Below are 22,693 nucleotides of genomic sequence, written 5' to 3'. Positions count from 1 at the left end.
CGTACAGAGCTTCACCTAGGTATGTTTGCAGCGTACAGAGCTTCACCTAGGTATGTTTGCAGCGAACAGAGCTTCACCTAGGTATGTTTGCAGCGAACAGAACTTCACCTAGGTATGTATGCAGCGAACAGAACTTCACCTAGGTATGTATGCAGCGAACAGAACTTCACCTAGGTATGTATGCAGCGAACAGAACTTTACCTAGGTTTGCTTGCAGCGTACAGAACTTTACCTAGGTATGATTGCAGCGTACAGAACTTTACCTAGGTATGTTTGCAGCGTACAGAACTTTACCGGGTTGACCTTGTTAAGTGTTTTATTCATAATGATCAATACAAGATTGCTCTCTTTGGTACTGAATTTGTTGATAGGTTGTATACTGTTAAGAGCATTTTAAAGAAAGAAACGTAAATGAGATTTGTTTTTGAATATTGTCACATTACTACTTTAATTGTGCAATGAATAGAGGCCAAAACAATTTTATAGCTGAATACACATCTATTTTCAAATTCGGGTTCATGAAGTTAGCTTCAACTGCCTCCGAAAAACAGCACCCTTTACTGTCAATTATACATACTTCGCGCATGCGCAGAGGGAAGAGCGATCTATGAAAAAGACGACTTTACGAAATCATGTAGATCGACAAAATACTCTCTACGAAAATAAGTGTTTGTATTCACCATCAGATCTGGCCTACATGATACGGAGCTGCAGTATATGTGGTAAATCCTCGATTGTCATTGGCCCACAAATATGTGCGAACATTAAGAACCTTTAAAGTAAAAACAAAAAGGCATACATGTGTTGTTGTGTCATTAACTACAAGAAAACAGTTTCGTTTTTCCGTTCTTTTCATTAATGAGGTATAATGCACAACTTAAGAGTGGGGCAAATATCTCAGAACATGTTGCGCGACTATAAATACTAAGATACAAGAACTGTTGATAAACTATACATGTATTTAATAGTAGTATTATGCAGTTCAACGGGACAAATAATCAAGTCATGTGTGTACCAGGGCATCATTTGGTTGTCACAGTGCCCTTCAACTATCCTCTGAAAATACAGTGGCGTAGCTTCATATAGGCCTTGTAGGCCCAGTGGCGTAGCTTCATATAGGCCTTGTAGGCCCAGTGGCGTAGCTTCATATAGGCCTTGTAGGCCTGGGCCTACAACTCTTTTGTAAGTGACCAATTTTGAAAGTGACCAATATTGAATATCCCAGAAATGCAATAAAAACTAATTGCTACTCTTCTACACTTTGAACAACTCAAAAAAAAAAAAATTTTAACCAAAGCAAGTCTGTTTATTGAAACTTAGTGCCTGGTGTATTGCTTGATTTTATTGTAATGATTGCAAGTATAATTAAGAGTGTGTACTAAGCCTCTGCATATCCGTGGTCTTGTGGTTACACACTTGACTATCAATCCCGAGGTCGCAGGTTCGATTCCCCACCGCATCACTAATCATTACCAATCGTGTTCCGGGAGGGAGGTTGAATAGGGGTCCCGTATGACAGTGCTATACACTGATGTACGTTAAAGAACCAGGGTAGCTCTAACCAGGGTTACATTCTGTCTGTGCACTTTGCTCCAAAAAACCTAAAATGACTTACAATCTTAACGGAGCACTCGCCGAATGGGCAAGGCCCGAGTGCGAGTATAGATAGGCTTACACACCACCACCACTTGAACTTGATATTGGAGGTCTGGATGGAGTGGATAACAAAAAAAGTGCATTATTCAATAGTATATCAGTTCGATTTTGGATATTACAATGCCAGAAAGCCTTTCTCTTAACAAATATTTATTGAGAAATGCAAAAACACTGAAGGTTATTTTTCCAGAGTTTATGGTTTTAAATTCATGAAATGATTAATTGAACAATATAAAAAAACCCAGATCAATTTGAATTTCTAACGATAGAAGCGAGAAATATCACGGACACTACAAATGACCATGTCTCGAAAACCTCAAGTGCCAGACTAAAATCACTTTAGATGATTAGATAGAGAATAGGGTACACAATTTCGAATGTAAAAATAATACCAGCGGAAGAAGTTAAGTTTGCCCAAGTGCATCATAGCTCCTCAAAATACTGTGAAAATGGCATAAGAATATGAAGGGTGCTGTGCAGCCTGTGCTAATCATGTTTATGTTCTATTCCAGTTTTATTTTGATATACGTGGGTAACAAAATATTGAAAGGGAGCGACCACTTCTACTAGCTACAAATGTAAACGCTCATAACGTATTTTTCATTCTGTTTTAGACACACTGTATTGCAATAATAAACAATAAATCCGCTCCAAAATGTTTTGGTGTGTGATAAGATAAACACATTTTAAGAATAAAGGAATTTTCTATCAGAATTTTCTTTTTTTTAACGGAAACGTTTTCGACAGTATGAATGTTCTGTTTGTGCCAAAATGTTCCAGTCTATACAGTGGACTATGTATTCTGGCTTCTTGATGATATATCTTTTAAGGAGAATGCCATTGCAAAACTAACTTAAATTCGCTTTCTGGATACAAAAATATATATTCGTATGAAACAATGTTTTATGCTTGCTAAGGATTGAACTTTAAAACCACATATATTTTGATTTTTGGAAGACTTGTTTTGTCCTGCGAACCCACTATTACATTTGGGAATTTATTTAATCTAACAATTCTTCATAACTGAACAACACGGCAATAATTCGTTCCTTCATAAGATAAACAGAATATGAAACTGTTTGACGTTTCCTCCTTGGGTAAACACGATGAAATAAATGATACATATATCTGGTCGAAAATATCAACACAGAGAGAACGAAGCAAATGCATGACTAACGGGGTTCTTACGAATCTAAGCAAACAATATTATTTATTTGAACATCAAGTTAACATCAGACATTGTTGTAAGTAAACTTGCATGGGTATATTTAACAATGAACAATCGTGTTGACTTTGGTAATTAGGGGCACAATCTGACAACATAAAAGCAGTTGTTTGTGTTAACAGAAACAGCTTTACAAGCTGTGCTTACGGGTAATGTGATATGTGCTTACAGACAGCAGCGTGACGATTTAGTTACCAGACTCATCCCAAGGATAATTACTATGTACTAATTCGCCTTTGATAACGTTATGAAACTAATAGCAATAATACGCTTAAAAATGTGCTAACAATGTAAAATCCTAATTGATTCAGCTAGGAATGCCTAATTAATGGTCTTGTCTCTGTAGTTTCCAGTGTAATATTAACCAAGATATGTTGTCACTAGATATTATGTCAATAAAACAGATAATAGTCGACATTACACACAAGCATGGTGTGTACAAATAATTAATGTACACCACATTTACTCATGCTCACAAACACGGAGTTTTTTAACTGAAAATAAATCAAAGATTGCTTCATGTAAACTTAGTACCTCATCTGATGTTCTTCAAATAAAAAGGGTGGATGTACAAATAACTATCGACAAGAAAGAAATGCAATACTTTTAACATTGGGGGTTTTGAAAATGAAAATCATTTAGCCTTAGTATGCCCCCAACACAGAGGAGATTCGATAATAGTGAATTAGCTACTACTGTAGGCGGGAAACATTAACCCACTTATGATTAATTAGGAACTTATCAAGTTGTCGGAGTTTGTTTATTTTGTCATTGTTACAGATTTTGATTATGCTCCATTCTCCTTCTTACAAAACATTGCGTACTTGTACCACTGTATTCCATGATTGTATATTTTTTGTATTGCTATGACGTTGTTATAACATTATTGTTAATACATGTTCTGTTATAATATGTTATGTTATAAATACAATCCTGTTAAAAACTTATATTTTTACTTACTTTAAACAGTTTGATCGATCAATTTAGCATTTACGGATTGTTTCTTATCCCTCGTGTCTTATAAATCCAAACTTTTTCATAACCTCTTCATAGCGAATCACCTTTGGTATCGATTTCATGAATGTTATTTTGTTGAATTTTATGAATGTCAGTTATGAAATATCTTGAATTCTAACCCATTAGCTTACAAAATTGAAAAAGGTTCCTTTGTTTGGCTTGGAAAGATGATATAAAGCCTGGCTTTAACGCTCTTTGGACGTTGCTGATAACATGTGAGATATTGCTGATATCATTTTCAAGTGATCGCATGTGTCATACGTTCAATTCTTCAATCTAAAATTATAGGTGACTGATAGGCCCATGCGGGCGGGTATTTGATCGTCACATACTAGTTTTCGTTGAATATGTTGTATTATACAACATATGTCACTATAACAAACGGTAAACTTAAATACGTACACACGTACATACTTACATGTTTGCTTTATTATATACGCGTAGAGAACGGAACGCCAGACTTTTAATCGCACGAATATTCGTGTCATGTTTAAAAAATATATAAATGTACTATGACAATATAATATTACAATGGGAGGCTAATATGAACAAGCTTATATGATTTGAACTATGTTCATTTATGAATGATTCGCTAAATACAAATGCTTGAGATATATATTTACTTCAATTTGTGGTAATAAATGTTTTTATTTTTCATCCATTAAATACACTTAGTCATGCCTGAGTTTCACCAATCCGTGTAAAGGACCTTTTGCGGTTTCCGTGTTGGAACTTCCCTGGCTGTTAAAAGTAATTTCTCGCTGGAAATAAATAGAATGGCACGTTGACGTCAATTGTCATCGATAACGCAGTCGCTGAATGATTCTTGTGATAATTGCAATATTTCTCCGCAAGTAAAATGACTGATATTTATAACTCACGAGAAGCAAACTAGCTCGATGGAGATAATTGTTCTTTGATTGTTATATCGCAACGGTATAAGAGAGAAACGTTGAAATATAAATTCTATATTTTCTTTGAAAGGTATGGTGTCAGGTTAAGGTTTCCATTTATGTCACCACTATGTTCTTTCTTGAATTTGGCATGGACGTTTTTTATCAAATTGCAAAACGCTTGACTTCTAATATTCTAATTTAGTTAAATTGCATTTCAGCATTATAATCACAGTATTAAAACTTCGTTGTTAAAATATCAGATTTTTTTATGTTTTAGTTACAGACTAGTTCTAAATCTCTGGTCACAAATCAATTATTAAAAACACCACGTCGTGTTACCATCCTTTCCCATTTTTCTAACCATCCAGACGCAGGTGTGAATAGTGACTTATGGCAAAGGGATAGAGGTTGAAACTGTCTACTCTGGGTTTTTGACCTTGGTATTCAGCACAATTAAAATTATTTCTGCTGCAGGTCATAATTGACGTAGTTTAGATTATGTTTATTATAATACTTATTAGTCTCCCAAATATATTGTTCTATGTTAAGACCGTATTTATCACTTGAAAACTATGACCCTGTTTCTTCTTTTTGTTTTTGCTGGGCATATAAAATCGCATCTTCCGCCGTCCGTCCGTCCGTCCACTCATTCGTCCATCCATCAGGTTTTCTGTGTCCGGGTTTTGCCTTTGATATACAGGGAGGGGGTATTAAACTATTTGGAACATGCATAAAGTACTTAGAGACGACCCATCCTTCCTATCTTAAAGGTCAAGTCAAACTTAGAGGTTTATCATAATAGAATGCTGCGTGTATGCACATACAGTATAGTTCGTCGTATCAGGGCTGTGGCTTTGTTATGCACACAAATATTTTAAAAGAAATTGGCAATTGTGTTCGGTATATAAATGCAATATGTCACGTGCAACACCTACGACAATACATCAAAGTCCAAGGCCACACGCAGGTTTATATTCATGGATGGAAAGCTGCATATATGCACTATTGCATATACTAATTGCATATACAATGTTGTTGGTCGTGTCCGGGCTGTTACTTTGGCATGCGCAATGTGATTATATATTAATTGGCACGTTTGTTCGGAACGTGACATACGACGAGTCTCGTGCAAGACCCCTGTCCCTACCTTAAGAGTTAAGGTTTCTTTTACAGGTTAACTATAATGGAATGCTGCATATATGCATAAACAGTATGATTGGTCGTGTTAACGACAATGAACATTAATGTCCGTATGTCTGTTATTCTCGGTAACTGCTTCGTAGATCTCACAATTTGTTGCCTATTTATATTGAAAAAAAAATAACTATTCGGCCACTATTGTATCGGTCCTTTATAGGAAACTGTTCTGTCAGCCCGTGAAACAAATGGTAAGCAATTTAATACCAGGAAATTTGTTTAAAGATGAAAAACAAATGAATAAAAATAACCATGCGCAGATTATAACAATTATAAATCAATACGGTCATGAATAAAAACCATTTACTAGAAAGTCGTTCTGTGAGTAACAGTCTATAAAATCACAGATAAATCATTCTTTTCTTTCTTTCTATGAGGTCAATAGTTTAATCTAAATAACTCGATTGATCTGGGGACGGTTTTCTTTTGGACGCATGCTTTTCCGTCCTTTATTCGATTCTTTTGTCATTAAATGTTTCGTTTTATACGGAACATTCATTAATAGAGTATTGAATTTTTTTCGACAACAGCTTGAATGAACGTTTTTGCACATGCTGTTTAAAAGAGGCTAAGCTGACCATCTACCAGTTTAGTTTGTAACAATAAGCATAATATCGTATAATTGTAAACAACAATCAGACGGCTAACTACAAAATATCATTACCTTCATATAACCGCGTTTTCTTAGTGAAGTGGTAGCTCAATCAGCAATTCGGAGGTTTACAACATAATTACATTAACTTCAAATAAACGCGTGTTCTTGGCGATGCCCAAAAGAGAAATAATGAAGGGAAGCGCATATATGTATACTCGTTTGTATTACATTGTTTGTTTTTATGCATACACGTCGACATTGATCAGTATAAACATAATTATGTGTTGATGACGATGTACACTGTACAATAAACTGTCTGTCTGTCTGTCATATGAGACCAACTATATGGTGGGCTTCAAAACGTCTTGGTCGTCTCGCACATGTGGATGCGTTAATTTACGAAAGGAAAGATGTTTGCAATCGATACACTTTCATGGCAAATTACCATTTCTTCCTTATAAGAGTTTAGCTATCATTTATGAATACCTACCGTTTCTAGGCAACAGTTTATTACCTGCAGAGATTATTCGCCTTTGTGTAAGTCAGGTAGCAAAGTATTGGAAAATCGAAGAATATCTTATTAACTGTTCGGAAATGCGATTAAACCCGACTAAGTGTGCAGGTTGAGGAAAGGCCGGGTCCCACATTTGGAACTTAGTTCTAAAATGGTGGAATTTACATTCATATTTGGAATACAGTGGTTCTTTGGAACAGGAAATTGGTACGTCAACTTCCGGTTTATAAATGGTTTATTTACTAAAAACGCAAATTAAGTCAGATGAAAAACAATGCATTAAATTTAATAACTATTTAAAATATATTTATGTTAATATATTTTACATTGAATGTATAATGCACATACGAATTATAGAGTAATGCTGTGTTACTTCCTCAGAAGAAATTGATGGTGTGCACGACTGGTTGTAGCATGTCTGCAAGTATATATATGTGCTAAACCCTGAGTAGCAATACTTGGTTATTCAGTACCCTTGACTGTGAACCCAGGAATCGCAGCTTCGATTCCCCGCCGCCCACCCAAAAATCGAATCGTCTTCCAGGAGGGAAGTTCAATGGGGTTCCGTGTGACAGTGCTATACACTGGTGCACGATTACTGACCAGGGGTACATTCTGTCTGTGCACTATCTTCCAAAAACCTTATACGACTAACAATCTTATCGGAGCACTCGTCGAATGGGCCTTGTCCGATAGCGAGTATAAATCAACTTACACACACAATATCAATGGTTAATTATAAGAAAATTAGTAGTGGTGAATAATTGATAGATGTTTAGTACGGGGTTTTGTATGTAATTATGGCGGCACTTTGTCTTTCTCTTGGGATTCAATATACAAATGTCGTACATGCACTAAGTGTAGACGTCCAACTTTGTCTTTGTCCACCAGAGCGTATTTGAATGTGTAGAATCTAGAAATTTCTTAAGTGCAAGTGGAGTTTTTATTTCAGATCTGGTATTCAAATCACTTTTTTCCACCTTTTATACTTTACTCAAACATTGATACTTTGTACATTTCAAGTACTCTTGGCCGAATAAAGTCATTTCTATGACAAAAAGAAACAACTTTTCCAGACCAATTCAAGAGTGTTTGTGTCTTGATCATAAGGTCATTATTTGTGAACTTTGTGTGATGTCTGGCTTATATTGTCAAAATTCGTGAATTATATGGGTAATATTTGGATCATCAGGTCAATTTCGTGAATTATATGTATAATATTTGGATCAAAAGGTCAATTTCGTGATGTATGTGTGTGATGTCAGGATCATAAGGTCAAGTTCGTGAATTATGTGTGTCATGGCAGGATCATAGGTCAAATTCGTGATGTATGTGTGTGATTTCAGGACCATAAGGTCAATTTCGTGAACTACGTGTGTGATTTCAGGACCACTAGGTCATTTTTGTGAATTATGTGTGTCATGTCAGGATTAAAAGGTCAATTTCGTGAATTATGTGTGTGATTTCAGGATCATAAGGTCAATTCCGTGAAAAATATGTGTCATGTCAGGATTTATAGATCAATTTCGTGAATTATGTGTGTGATTTCAGGACCAAAAGGTCAATTTTGTCAATAATATGTGTCATTTTAGGATCATAAGGACAATTTCGTGAATTATGTGTGTCATCTCAGGATCAAAACGTCAATTTCATGAATTACTTGAAAATGTTGGTTGGACTCACAGACATATTATTTACACGGGTTTGTCAATTGAATTTACCCCCAATATTTACACCGAATAACAAATGCAATACTTTGGCCATTCAACCCGCATAAAAAGATCAGCCCTTGCGTTAACGTACAACACAGTGAACCGTCCGGTTACTAGCAAGTAATATGTTTCAAAATGTGTTTTACCAATGTTTGGTCCGTCTTGAGACCCTCACGGTTCATCTTTGGCCACGGGTACAGACCTGTGTGCTAACCTAAAACCTACAAAGACAAGGAGTGAATGTCCATCTTGCTTTATAACGTTTCTAAAGACATCCCCTGATAGTATTGAAGTAATTATTTGATTAATTTTAACAAACTGTAACGATTTTGCAAGACGAGCCCATTTCTATATCTTGAGGACGTAGACTGATGGAAAAGTGTCCGCTCTTATAAGTTCCTCAGTATTATAAAAACAATCAAACCCTTTGTATATGACAGTATTTATCATGACGTTGTATTTGTGAAGAATAAAATGCATTGACCTTGTGCAGGATCATTTCGAGCGAACTTTTTCCAATGCTAATGAAAGCACTGGCATTTTGGATTGCTAATGGGTTTGCACTTATCTATCAAAATTGAAAAGGTTCAAGCCATATACCATGATTCACGAGCCTATGATATACCCTCATTATATTGTTGCACAGTGCATTAACTTTCCGGCTGAAGCCATGATGCTCATTAAACAGTATTAAAATGAAGTTTCGGAGGAAAAGTTTCGCTAGTTAATTTTCAAGATTTTCGTGTGTTTTTTACGAAAGAAGTGAACTGTTAATTTTACTTTCACAATATGTCAAACAGAACACTATCTAATTACTGGGGAAATAACTTTTTTTTTAATTTCATTCATCCAAAAGTATAACCATGCCTTGAAACAGGGTTTCGTGTAGTATGTAGTAGTTTTACTTTAATGGAAGAAAATGAGAAAAAAGAAACTTATTTTCTCGCAAAATGTTTGTCTGTGCTTTTCCATGATTTGATATCTAAAATATGGCTAGGTTGTTTTCCAAATATATATTACCTAATAGATGAGCTTTTGATAATGTGATGTTTTTTAGGCTGTAGGTGCGGCCTTAAGAAGTCAATATCGCAAATCGAAATCGGGTATCGTATACGGTTTTAAAAAGTGCGAATTGAAATACCTATTTATTAAAATGTGTTCAAGATTGCAACGTAATTGTGAAATCGAAAGAGAACCGAAGAACTATAAATGATTTTTGGTGAGGAACTGAAGGGAGTAGGTAATGAAGGGAGTAGGTAATGCAAATATGTTGACCTAAAGAACCTGGCTTACTTTACCTATTACAAATAGTCAAAACTTCGTCCTCAGCCAATATCGAGTATCACTTAATTAACGTTACACTAGCAATAAACTTGATGAAACGATATGAAAGCAACGTTCGTGTATCCTAGAATATATAGGTCAGTCGGTTACTGTTATAAAACTGGCTTACTGTATTAAAAAATCATGAATTTACATAACCTTTTCTTAGGTAATGACAGGCAATTACCGGTTACAGCTTGGGGCCGCTCAAAAGTGTTTTTGGATTCGATTTGTATTGTCTGTGAAAAGATTTGTAAAATGAGTAAAATCAGGCTTGTCTCGTATACAGCCTTTCATTTTTGAAGGTGGGAAGATAATTTTGGATCTCTTGATTACGTAAATACAAATTTATTTCAAGCATTTCGATAAAGTATGGAGTTTTATCAGTGGAATAACAACAATTCGATGTACATAGCAATGATGAAAAATGAATTATGCATTTTATCCATGCACTAAATAACTGACGCACAACAGTTCAATTTTTTCCCCATGATAATTAGTATAAAAAGGAAGTTAAAATTATACATTCCATATATAATATCTCCAATAATAAATTTGTTTAGTAATGGGGTAGCAAGATAAAAAGATGCACGTTTAAACTCGTGATATGCTGCGAGTATGCCATTTTTTTATTAATGACATGATTGATTTATTGTGCCTTAACTATTCTGTTAACATAATATAAGAACATCGCTATGCACTGAATGTGATGTATACTAGTTATACGTACATGACTAACCTTAACAACAGCTTTATTCCCACCCCACTAAATGGCGAAAACGAAAAAAGAAGGGGTACCATTCTTTATGCATGGCTGTATTTTTTTTTAAAAATAGTTTACTTTCTGTCGATCTCCCGGTCTCAACAGAGAGCCGGTGTAATGTTAGTCGTAATTCAGTTAATGCTATTTTATACTTCTTAATGTTAACACTATTCAGATATGCCTGTAATTCAAATTTTGCAAAAACTCTATAAAACAGATTTATTTAATCTACTTTACCGGTTTGGGATATATATATATCCTTAACTCGACGCTGAAAAATACTGATAAAAGTGTTTGTATTGCCCTCACAGTCTTCATGAAAGCCATAATTTCATAAAAAACATATCTTTAACATTAACTGCCCAGTTATTTTTTCTTGGGTTGTTTTCAATTTCATTTAACATCGTTTTATAGTTTATACATAATCTTTATATACTTTCTTTCACTGCAGTGTAATGTTTTAAACCATTATTGTAACCTTTAACAAATTCTTACGAAATATTGAATGCATTCTTTCGATATTTATAGCTCGCGAAAGTCACCAAACCTCACAACCATAAAATAAGATGGGCTTAACTTATTTATCAAATAGATCTAACACATGTTCCAGGTGTATGTTTACAAAACTTGAAGATATTTATAATCTTTTTATACATATTTTTTTTCAATTTAAAAAGAGACTTATTTACCTGACCTGATTTTTTTATAACAGTCCATAAAAGAGCCCCATATGTGGATACAATACCTGAATAGCAATATTTTTATACGACGTCTATTTCTGAGCCACCATCATGGAATTCCAAATTTCGCGGTATTTTACCGCCTTTCCTAAGACAACAACTGTCATCCTTTCCTTATTTACAGATAGCTTTCATCTGCTGCAGTAGTCATGTTAAATGTTTATTGTATGTTGCATGTCCTCACTTGTCGTAACAATAAATCAGAACGTTAATCATACTGATCACAATAACTTGATACTCCAACGTCTGAATTGCTGTAATGGATTTTCTATAGTATTCCTCATAACATGAATACCAAATTGTTGTCAACATATTTATATTTACTGAAATATTGCGAATAAAACTGCTCTTCCTGCTATCTTCTCAATCATGACCGGAGTATCAATATATTTCTATGATAGAAGATACTTAACTTTTTGGGGGGCGCAAAATTTGAATTCCAGGAAGAACATATTTATAAGGAATAAAAGCCGAGGCTTCTGAAACCATCCCTTTTTGGGCTGTGAGCCTGAAGAATGTTTAAGTTGGAAAAAATGCTATCGTTATGATGCATATTCATTCCAAACGTTCTTTTATCAGAGATTTCGAGGAAAGTAAAAAAACACACAAATGTTTACTGTTCGTTAAGTTAAATGTTCAGTTTGAAGCAAAAGTGGGTTGGTATGGAAGAATATTACACGCAAGCACGTGTTGATGCCAAAATAAAATTGCATCTTCTATCGGTAACTTAATTTGTATTGCTGTGCAGTATTGCACTAATAAATGATTATTTTTAATTTCAGCCAAATGAGAAGAAATGATCAGAGATGATTTGCCAAATGAAGCACACGGGACAAATGTGACAGACGGTCAGTTGAACGACAACTATTCTCGTCACTTTACGGAGGGACCTTCCCAGACACTGAGCACACAAATCAGCTCTGATTCCCACTCAGATAATCAAATTTACAACCAGACAATTACCAGCGGGAGGCGATTTTATAATTCCTACAATCCGGAAGTAGGAGTAAACACCGCTACCGTTCTCGGAGGAATTCTCGTGGTGCTCGTGATTTACGTCATTTACAGAACCAAGTGTAGAAAACGGATATTAAAAACGTTTCAAAATTGCATGATGAAATATTTCCCCGACGATTTTCCTGAACTTGATAGTTCGGGACAGTCTGATCAAGCAAAGAAAGTACCGGAGTCTGAGTGGATTAGCAAGAGTGCAAAAATGATATGGGAACAAAGAGCCAATCTGTCAAGAGACGGAAATGATGCCGGCAGAGGGTCGTTAATAAATGAGGTAGACACAGAGGGGGGAAGGGAAATACCTACGCGTCCATTGCCTCAGAATACATGCCCGCTTTCAAACAAAAGACCTTGTGTAAAGAATAATGGGAACTGTGTTGTTAATATGATTCCCTCTTGTTTACCGGCATGCGAAGAAACTGTGCGGCAAGCAACAGCAACCTGGGTACAGAATGTCCGTGAGATGGACATCAGGGAGCGGCAACTTAATGGAATAATCCTTAAAATCCCGCCTGATCTCGTTTCGCACAATGTCAAAAGTCGACGACACTTTCATTCCGTGACAGAGTACGGCGAGAGAGAAGAAAACATATCACATCAAATAAACAAGAGTTTGCCAAGTCTTGTTGAACAACAGGCGAGAATTAAAAAGTTAGGCTATGCAAAACTGAACATACACCCTGCTTGTAGATCGATACATTCGTGCGGTTATGTTCCCTTGGCAACACAAGAACGTGATGGTCTTGACATCGAGACTCGTCCTAATGAACATGTATCGGAAATGGAAGTATCGGAGTCCAGAGCTCCAATTGATATCTGCCCGATAGTTAAAGTGCAGCATTACCACTTACGGTCCAAACGACGCCTCACCTCTTTGTGTAAAAGCAGCAGTGACGATGTCTCTTCTTCGTCCTCAGACGATGATGCTGACGTCACGAAGTGTAACTTGTCAGCTCGTGACGCTAAGTATATGCGCCTACAGACTGAAGAGACTGACCAGTGTTTTAAAAGTGACGGTCATCCACTTTTACATAATAACAGTGGTCGACAGAATTGCAACAACAAATCATTATCATTTCCAAATAAGTCTGAAACCTCATTATAGCATAACAATCAGACTTTTATTATAGGAAAGGATTTATATTTCATACTTGTAAGACGTCCAATGTTTTGTTTTGAAATTTGGCCAATGCTTGATAGTTATGGACTTCACGGAACGTTTATATCATGTTATATTAAGGTTGCATTACTGAACGGAACAGTTATTGCGTCTGATGTGGATGGCACGAACGTGTTTACGTTAATGGTATTCAAGTTTGTTCCCTGGCGTATAATCATAAGTCAATATTTTGTATTTCCACAGTTTTAGATTAACAACACTGTTTTATGACAGTGTCACCTACTGCAGCCTGTTTGTTTGTATTGCACATGTATAGTTTTCCCAAATGGTAACATTTTAGTAGGCGATGAACTAGACATGACTGATGGATGTTTATTTAATGGCAGAACATGTCGGTTAATTGTCGTTCTGGAAAAATACGTTTTATGCATTGACTGTAAGGTATTGTCCTTCCGACTGTGATTTTATGTGTAACCACTCAAGTACAAATGTTTGTTTTTTAAACTATTGCAATTTTATGTTTTTGTTTTCTGATTGTGATTTTCACTTGATGCATCGATTTCTTCTAAGGCGCAGTCATTTTGCATATCCAAATATTTATGTCTGCATAACGAGGGATGCTCAAATTGGACCTCGTTATAATCCAGAACGGTAAAACTGTAATGCTGATTATCTTATCTTTATTTTAACTCGAGGGTTACAAATATAAAGCAATACAAACAAGTCATGAGAAAGTATGTACAGAAATAAACGCAAATCATGTGTTATGATATATATGGAAGCGTAACCAAGTACATAGTGAAATAGAATACTGCGGTTTAAATGTATAATTTAACTTGATAGAAGCGTGATGACTGCATAAGCATTACTTGTAGCCGAGGTCAACGAAGGCAGCTGCACACATATGTGGTTGTTCAAGTTAGTGTGTCATTCCCTACCTACCTGATCCAGCCACACCTGCGCCAAGCCTCCGCCTTAATAACCCCGACTGACACAAGGAATGAAATAAATTAGTGATATACAATTTAGTGAATTTAATGTATATATGCTTGGCAAAACTTGTCGAAACAAAATACCGGTAATGCAAGTGCGGCGTTATACATCCGATAACGCAGGTGCGGTGTTATACATCCGATAATACAAGTGTGGTATTTTATATCTGTTAATGCAAGTGCGTGTCATACATATGTTATTGCAAGTGCGGTGATATACGTGCGGTGTTATACATCCGATAACGCAGGTGCGGTGTTGTACGTGCGGTGTTATACATCCGATAACGCAGGTGCGGTGTTATACATCCGATAATACAAGTGTGGTCTTTTATATCTGTTAATGCAAGTGCGTGTCATACATCTGTTATTGCAAGGTTGCAAGGGCGATGATATATGTATATCTGTAAATGTAAGTGCGGTGATATGCATCTGTTAATGCAAATGGAGTGCTATACATCTGATAATGCAAGTGGGGTGATATATATATATATATATATATATATATATATATATATATATATATATATATATATATATATATATATATATATATATATATATATATATATACATGTTCATGCAAGTGCGGATTTATACATCTGATATTACAAGTCCGACGTATACATCGAATATTGCAAGTGCGGTGTCATACATCTGTTATTGCAAGTGCGGTGTTATAAATCTGTAAATGCAAGTGCGGTGTTATAAATCTGTTATTGCAAGTGCGGTGTTATACATCTATTAATGCAAGTGCGGTGTTATAAATCTGTTAATGCAAGTGCGGTGTCATACATCTGTTATTGCAAGTGCGGTGTCATACATCTGTTATTGCAAGTGCGGTGTTATAAATCTGTAAATGCAAGTGCGGTGTTATACATCTGTTAATGCAAGTGCGGTGTTATAAATCTGTTAATGCAAGTGCGGTGTCATACATCTGTTATTGCAAGTGCGGTGTTATAAATCTGTTATTGCAAGTGCGGTGTCATACATCTGTTATTGCAAGTGCGGTGTTATAAATCTGTAAATGCAAGTGCGGTGTTATAAATCTGTAAATGCAAGTGCGGTGTCATACATCTGTTATTGCAAGTGCGGTGTCATACATATGATAATGAAACGCTAAGAAATGATGATGAAATGAAAAATTTTGAAAATTATTCTAGCATTCGAATATTCGATAAAAGGTATGTCAATGCTGTTTGACAATGCATGTCCTTCACAATCCGACACTGCTCTTTTATACATGCGGAATATGTTTCGCAATGATTAAGTACGAATGCAAGTGTATGCACATGAATATATGGATTAAGCAAATGTAACTGTACTATATTCATGTTAAAATATTTTTGTCTGTTATCCCATTTGAGTTTTGTTTGTTGCGTTATAATGTTATATATGACTCAAAGAACATTCCGTTTATCTATTATTTATGTAAATATGGAAAACATGTTTCATTCAGTGTAATTTAATTCACCCCTCGCCTTCCCACATCCACACATGTGACGCTATAAATAAAGTTATTTGATCTATATATCAATACACGGACATTTTGGCAACGTTCGACGAAACTTACTAAACATGCGACATTTTAAGGTTTAAGGCGAGCACGAACATTATTGATATTGTACTTCGATTTTAGCCAGTTTGATTACAATATTTTAGAAAATGTGACCAAGTTGGTTCATAGTCAAACTTGGCATATCCTTCATATCTATAGAAACTGTTTAACCAAGAATACACGAATAATGTCAAATTATGTCTTTAAGAGTGTTACATTGTTTTTAGTACTTAGTTAAGTTACTTACCTTTTGAACCGACGTGACCTATATTTAAATTTCACAAAACTCTAAAAGGTAGCAATCTAAGCTATGTGTTAAGTGTTACGGGAGGCATTTAGAGTGTTAACCATATTTGACCTAGTGACCTACACTTTCTCCGGCATGACCTGTAATGGAACTATACCTACATTTGTGAAGACAACTATTTTTACTAGGTGTTTGATGTTTGGCTAGAAATTGTTGATTTCTAGTATTTGACCTAGTCACTAACTATTTATTCAAATACGACTTAAAACAACACATTCATCTTTTATTGTTTACACAGTGTTATTAGTGCCAAGAAAGGAGTTCACAATTATTCTAACATATGACACAGACATCTTCTACATTTGACATTGGCCTAGAACTTTGTATTGATATTATTCCTACCAGGTTTCATGAACATCGGTTAGAAAATGTAGCTGCAAAACAGCTTACATGTAAATTGTTGACATTGGAGGACATAAGACGGACAACGGCCGTTCACAATAGCTCGCTTGTTTGTACTCAGCTGCGCTAAAATATACATGCCATGCATTTAATTTCTGTCATTTAAAACTCATCGGCCATTTTCCATCGGAGGCAACCTCGGGTGTGTATAGACGGTTTACAATGTCAGAAATCTTTCCATTTTAACTAGGCTGCAATACAGATCGCGTAGATTTTACAGTTTAGCAGTGAAACTTTACTCTTGTGAATCTTAATTATTGATGCTATAATTAACTTAATTGGCTATCCGTTTGAACTAAGATATACAACATACATGTTAAAACACTACAATTAATTAATATTATTTTCAAAAATGTACGACCTACTTCTACTGATATACCGGCATACACCTGAGGTTGGCTTCGACTGAAAATGGCCGAGAAGTTCAGAATGTTTTGTGTGTGTGTGTGTGTAAGCTTAAGTATCACGAAACACTCAATCCACAGTATGAGTACATTGTATTACAAGTCCCACGTAAATATTAAGCATAAACCATTTACAAGATATGTTTATCAAACATTATGCCCCCTCCCCCGGCAATGTTGTCAGTTATAGTTGGACAATTTGGACAACTGAAGGACCAAAGTGCCAGTTTATAGTCATTACACATTGGCTGCCTACGGACAGTTTAAGTTTATGACCAATGTTGATTCAAAGTTTGAGTATAGTAAGTACCCGTGTACTAATAGCGTTGCCATAACATTGTGGTAAATAAAGAGGGCGAAGCAATACTGTCTCAAAATAGTACTTCAGTGCAAAAGTACTTTTTCTAACGTAATTGACACGTAAAACGAACAAATGACGAAAATAAGGTCAATGCGATGTAATATGCGAAAATACCTCCATGTTAAAGCTGCACTCTCACAGATTGAAGGTTTTGGCAACTTTTTTATTTATTTTTTTTTGTCTTGGAACGAGCCAATTTTTGTAAAATTCCATGGAAACCAGTCATATAAGACTGCTGACCAAAAAATAGACCGCAGATTTTTATATTAAAGTTCAAAAAATGATGTTTTATGCATTTTTCCTAAACCGTTTAACGGTTTAAGCCATAAAACATTAATTTTCGAACGGAAATATGAAAATCTACGATCTGATTTTTTGTCAGCAATCTTATATATTTACGCAAAAAAATTGCTCTTTCCAAGACAAAAAAATAAAAAGTTGTAAAAATTATATCTGTGAGAGTGCAGCTTTAAGTTGACGGTGATGACACCATACAATGCATAAATGACCTTCGTCAACGCCAGTTAGTATGTTAAACGTTGAAACACGTAGCTCAAAAATATGGTTAACAATTAGTATATTTCACGACGGCGTAAGCCAACCCTGTCGTTTGGTAAATAGCTTTGTGTATACAAAGTGCGTCCGCATATAAATTGTTTCCACGTTTGATCAATTGCCAATTGACTTTCAGTTAGAATCTCTTTTAAGATAACAATATTGCTTTGCGCTTTCGTCCCATTTGGCAATGGTTGATCGCCTATATAGTGTAAGGGTGTGTTTTTCTTAGTGACACTTATGCACCAGTCAGTTGTAACCACGCCCCCCCCCCCCAGGTCCGGGGAATAGTGGGGACTTTGACTTTCGGTCCAGCCAAGCCCGGGTAAAATCCCCGCCCTGCGATGACGAACTGATGGTTAAATCCCCGCCAAATGCCCCCGCACCCAGGGACCCTAGGTAAGGCCCATTCCCGGCTATATTTGGCTTGAAGACAAAACCACCCATTCACCCGGCACTGCGGGGCCTACGGGAAGGTAAAAACACGGCCCATTTCCCCGGCTATCCCCGCTACTCCCCGGACCTGAGGGGCCATGGTTACAATTGACTGGTGCATTACTAACTTGAACTTGTCTTCTTCAAGTTCTTGGATGGAAGTGGACCAAAGCTGTTCACTTTTTTTTTACTTCGAAACCATCAATTAGTCAAATACAATTTATTCTTTTGATATTTTCACTGCAAACCAAGAAGTGAAAATCCATTGTAGTTACTTCCCTTGATGAAAACTTAAAACAGGTCACTTTTGAACCACAGGTGTCTTCTCTATTGTTTACCCTATATTTATATATATATATATATATATATATATATATATATATATATATATATATATATATATATATATATATATATATATATATTTGACAAGGTTCATAACAATGTTTGCGCTATCCTGACACGGGTTCACGAAAATATTTAGGTGAAAGTACCTCTTCTAACCAAAATACAAATATCACACAATGTAAATTATTTAAAAAAAACATAAAATATTCACATTGCATGCGCATTTAAAACGGTGGCAAGGGCGCAAATAATAGCTCAATAATGGCTAGTTCCGTTGTGCTCAAAATACAAAATGGACGATAAATTACCAATACAAATCTTAATGCGTGATTTTCGCCAATTTTAGTGGTGAATTCCATTCATAATCAACGAATAACGTGAAAGGAGTTAAAACTTGATTCTTTATTGAACTGGATACTTATTCGTACTGCAGCACTCAACGGGTGTTTTTCTATGGTAATTTCATTATTTTTATTTTTGCGAAAGTGTCCGAATGCCTTCCTATTTACATTTTAATTGATAACTCAATGCTGTATGGATTTTTTCATTCAAGTCTTTCTTTTTTAATGTTAATTACTTTGCAAATAAAAACCCATTATTTTAACTCCTATACATTGTTAATTTCACTATTTTGGCAATTGCTCATTTTGAGTTGTAACCCTTGACAATAGAATGAATATAGGGTAAAAATCGAGAGAAACCCCTGTGTTTGGAACCAGAACATGTTGCCAAAAATATTAATTTGAAATTTTAAAAAGAGCAGAAATTTGAATAGATATACATTTGGAAATGAACAACTTGACGTAAAAAAGAGAAATGGTTATCATGTTTTTCAAACGTTTTCTTGAACTTTGAAGCTGAATGTTCGAACATTTGCTTTTATACAAAACAAATTACAGACGAAAATATATGCTCAATCGTATATACGATATAATATCATCGTTCAAATGTATTTTTGAACTGTTTGTCGTTGCAATACGACCTTCCCGGAACATTCACACAACAATAAACAGATTAACTGATGATTTTCACCCCACCCACACCTCAAGACTTGTCAACAACCGTCGTTTTCACTTTTTACCTGGAAAAAGACCTGTCTTCAAGCGAATCAGATTGTTCTCTGACAGTGATGGGTGACTGAATACTCATGTATCATGAAACAATAACTTACATTAACAAAAAATGTTTTATCCATTGACTATTCTCAATTGTTTGCTATCACGCTCGAACGTTTAAATTTTCATTCAATAAATGACGGCGTAGTAATTTGGTCATGTATCCATGCCCTGTTTAATTTAAAAATGCTTTTGTGCATTAACTGTTAATATTAGAAACATAAATGCATGACTTAAAGTTCATTGAATAATGTTTATGAAATCTTTGCGCTAAAAAACGAGTGAATAATAAACTATAAAAAAAAAACATCATATCGACAACTCTTAATGCACGAATCGGAAATAGAAAATTGACAGCTACGTCATCAGCTCTAAAATTGCGTGAGGGGCATCCCACGGGTAGCGGCGTAGAACACACTATTTTTATAAAAGGGGTATTTAGAAAAATGAATTCGGCCAACTTCCTCCTTCCACGGCACTAACCTAGTCGTCTCTATATATCCTCTATATCTCCAAATAAAATCTTGAAATATGGCTTTGCTCTTGGTATACAGAAATAAGTTCAAATAGCAAAAACTTGTGTACTTTTGACGCCAGCCCCCTACCCTTATGAAATATGAATTTAACGTTGTAAATAATCAAGGAAAAAAGTTGTTCACGTGCATGGTAGGTTAGAGTTTACGTTTTTCAAAATAATATAACACAATCATGTGATTGATCATTATGTATTACATTCGGAACTCCTCGGCAATTTTATCGAAAACAACCTCGGATGTATTTGGACGGTTTACACACTCAACAAGTGGTACGTTTAAGTCCGCTGCAAGTAGATCGCGTAGTAATTTTATTTAGCAGTTAAACTTTGTGACTTAACTCTTGGGATTCTTCATTATGTTTGCTATAATACAATTCAATGACAATAAATTCAACTCTAAAACACTACATTTAACTAATGATATAATTCCAAATTTTACGAACTACTTCAACAGATGTACCGGCATACATCCGAGGTTGTTTTCGATAAAATGGCCGAGGAGCTCCGAATGTATGTATTAGAAATATCGACATCTAAAGGCGTTGTCGCATGAATTTTTCGCCTGATAAAACGAAACTTTGATCGAGTCATGCAGATTGTCTTAATTGCCAAGCAAAGTGGACGATCATAAACTATATAAAACAGTCTATTATATGCCTATCAATTTCCTTTTCAATAATTATCCAGCAGTGAAAATACAGCACGCCGTTATGAAAAATACATATCACGCTAGTAATGTATTGTCATGTTATGTATGTTTGGTATACATGTCGGAAAATAACTCATTGTTATGTTTTTTTAACTTTTTTTGTTATCATTTACCCGACTTTAAATAAAGATTCGTGTATGGTCAGCAGCTGCTTTCTGTTGATTTTCTCCCCTGAGTGTACGATGACAGGGTCTCAACGACTTCTCGAGGTTTTTTTTGGCAGCGTGATTTGTCTCCCGATCGCCTCTTTGTGACATTCAGACTGTTCGTGGGGGGTTTTCGTGGTCGAATCTGTCCAATTGCGAAACCCCGTAGAGGTAAAGCTTTTTTCTACTTTGGAGTTAGACATTTTATGCTCTCGCAAAACGTCAGTTATAAACTACTTGGCGGTCAATTACTTACTAAATAGAAGGACGGTCAAACTTACGCAGCAAAAACGACATTCTGACTGATTTTTGGCTAATAGTTGTTGTTGTTTTTTCATAGAAATGATTTGTTATTCTTAAACCACTGAGCGTAAAAAGAACGCTGTTCTGGATTCTTTTTACCAAATGATCGCACTTGAAGTTTGCAATAGCAAGGTTGATATAGTGTAGCAATGTTAACATTATAAACAAATGTAAACCATCTTTCAGATTGTTTTTTGCATTTAAAGTAGTAAGACCCTAATTGGCATCATTTCAAACTATGATAAGGCCTAAAAAAAATACTTTTTTGTTCTACCGTGTTTATAGTCCTTTGGTGTTTTAAGTGTGTTTAAATATGTTCTTTAGATTCTTATACGGAATATTTCATTTCCCAATGGTGAGAAAAACGTTCTAACATAAACACTAACAAAATAATCTTACCGACCCTACCCTACCCTACCCTACCCTGTTTTTGAAGATGATGAAACATAACCAAACCATTTTGGCCTAAGCAGGATCATCTCTTTTGTGTATCATTTCTGGGATTAAAAACCACAGTATTTAAAAGGAATTTTCGGTCAAATAACAATTTGATTTAAACTTGAATTACCCCGTCCCCATTTCGGATCTTTAAATAAAAACGACAATGCCCGAGAGACAAGAAATACTTTTTTCATTTATTTTTCAACATTTTGGTAATTACTTGTTACAGTAATGAAATCTTCAAAAAAGCTAATATGTATGCGTAGAAATGTATTCAATTACTTTTTAATGAAAATACAATATAAACTTAAAA

At 35.2% G+C, this 22,693-nt stretch overlaps 1 protein-coding gene across 1 annotated transcript in view; it reads left to right on the top strand.

Annotated features, from left to right (window-relative positions):
* Positions 1–15,232, top strand: part of LOC128228870 (uncharacterized) — a 36,548-nt gene extending 21,316 nt beyond the window's left edge. Inside the window, exon 3 of the mRNA XM_052940401.1 lies at positions 12,421–15,232. Coding sequence (XP_052796361.1) covers positions 12,435–13,757 — 1,323 coding nt within the window. The 5' untranslated portion in view covers positions 12,421–12,434 and the 3' untranslated portion in view covers positions 13,758–15,232. The remainder of the gene's footprint in view (positions 1–12,420) is intronic.
* Positions 15,233–22,693: the final 7,461 nt, after the last annotated feature.

The sequence above is a fragment of the Mya arenaria genome, chromosome 3 (genome assembly GCF_026914265.1).
Source record: "Mya arenaria isolate MELC-2E11 chromosome 3, ASM2691426v1".
Classification (NCBI taxonomy): Eukaryota; Metazoa; Mollusca; class Bivalvia; order Myida; family Myidae; genus Mya; species Mya arenaria.
Note: the sequence above shows the minus strand (reverse complement) of the source record. Positions and strands in the feature narration are given on the sequence as shown.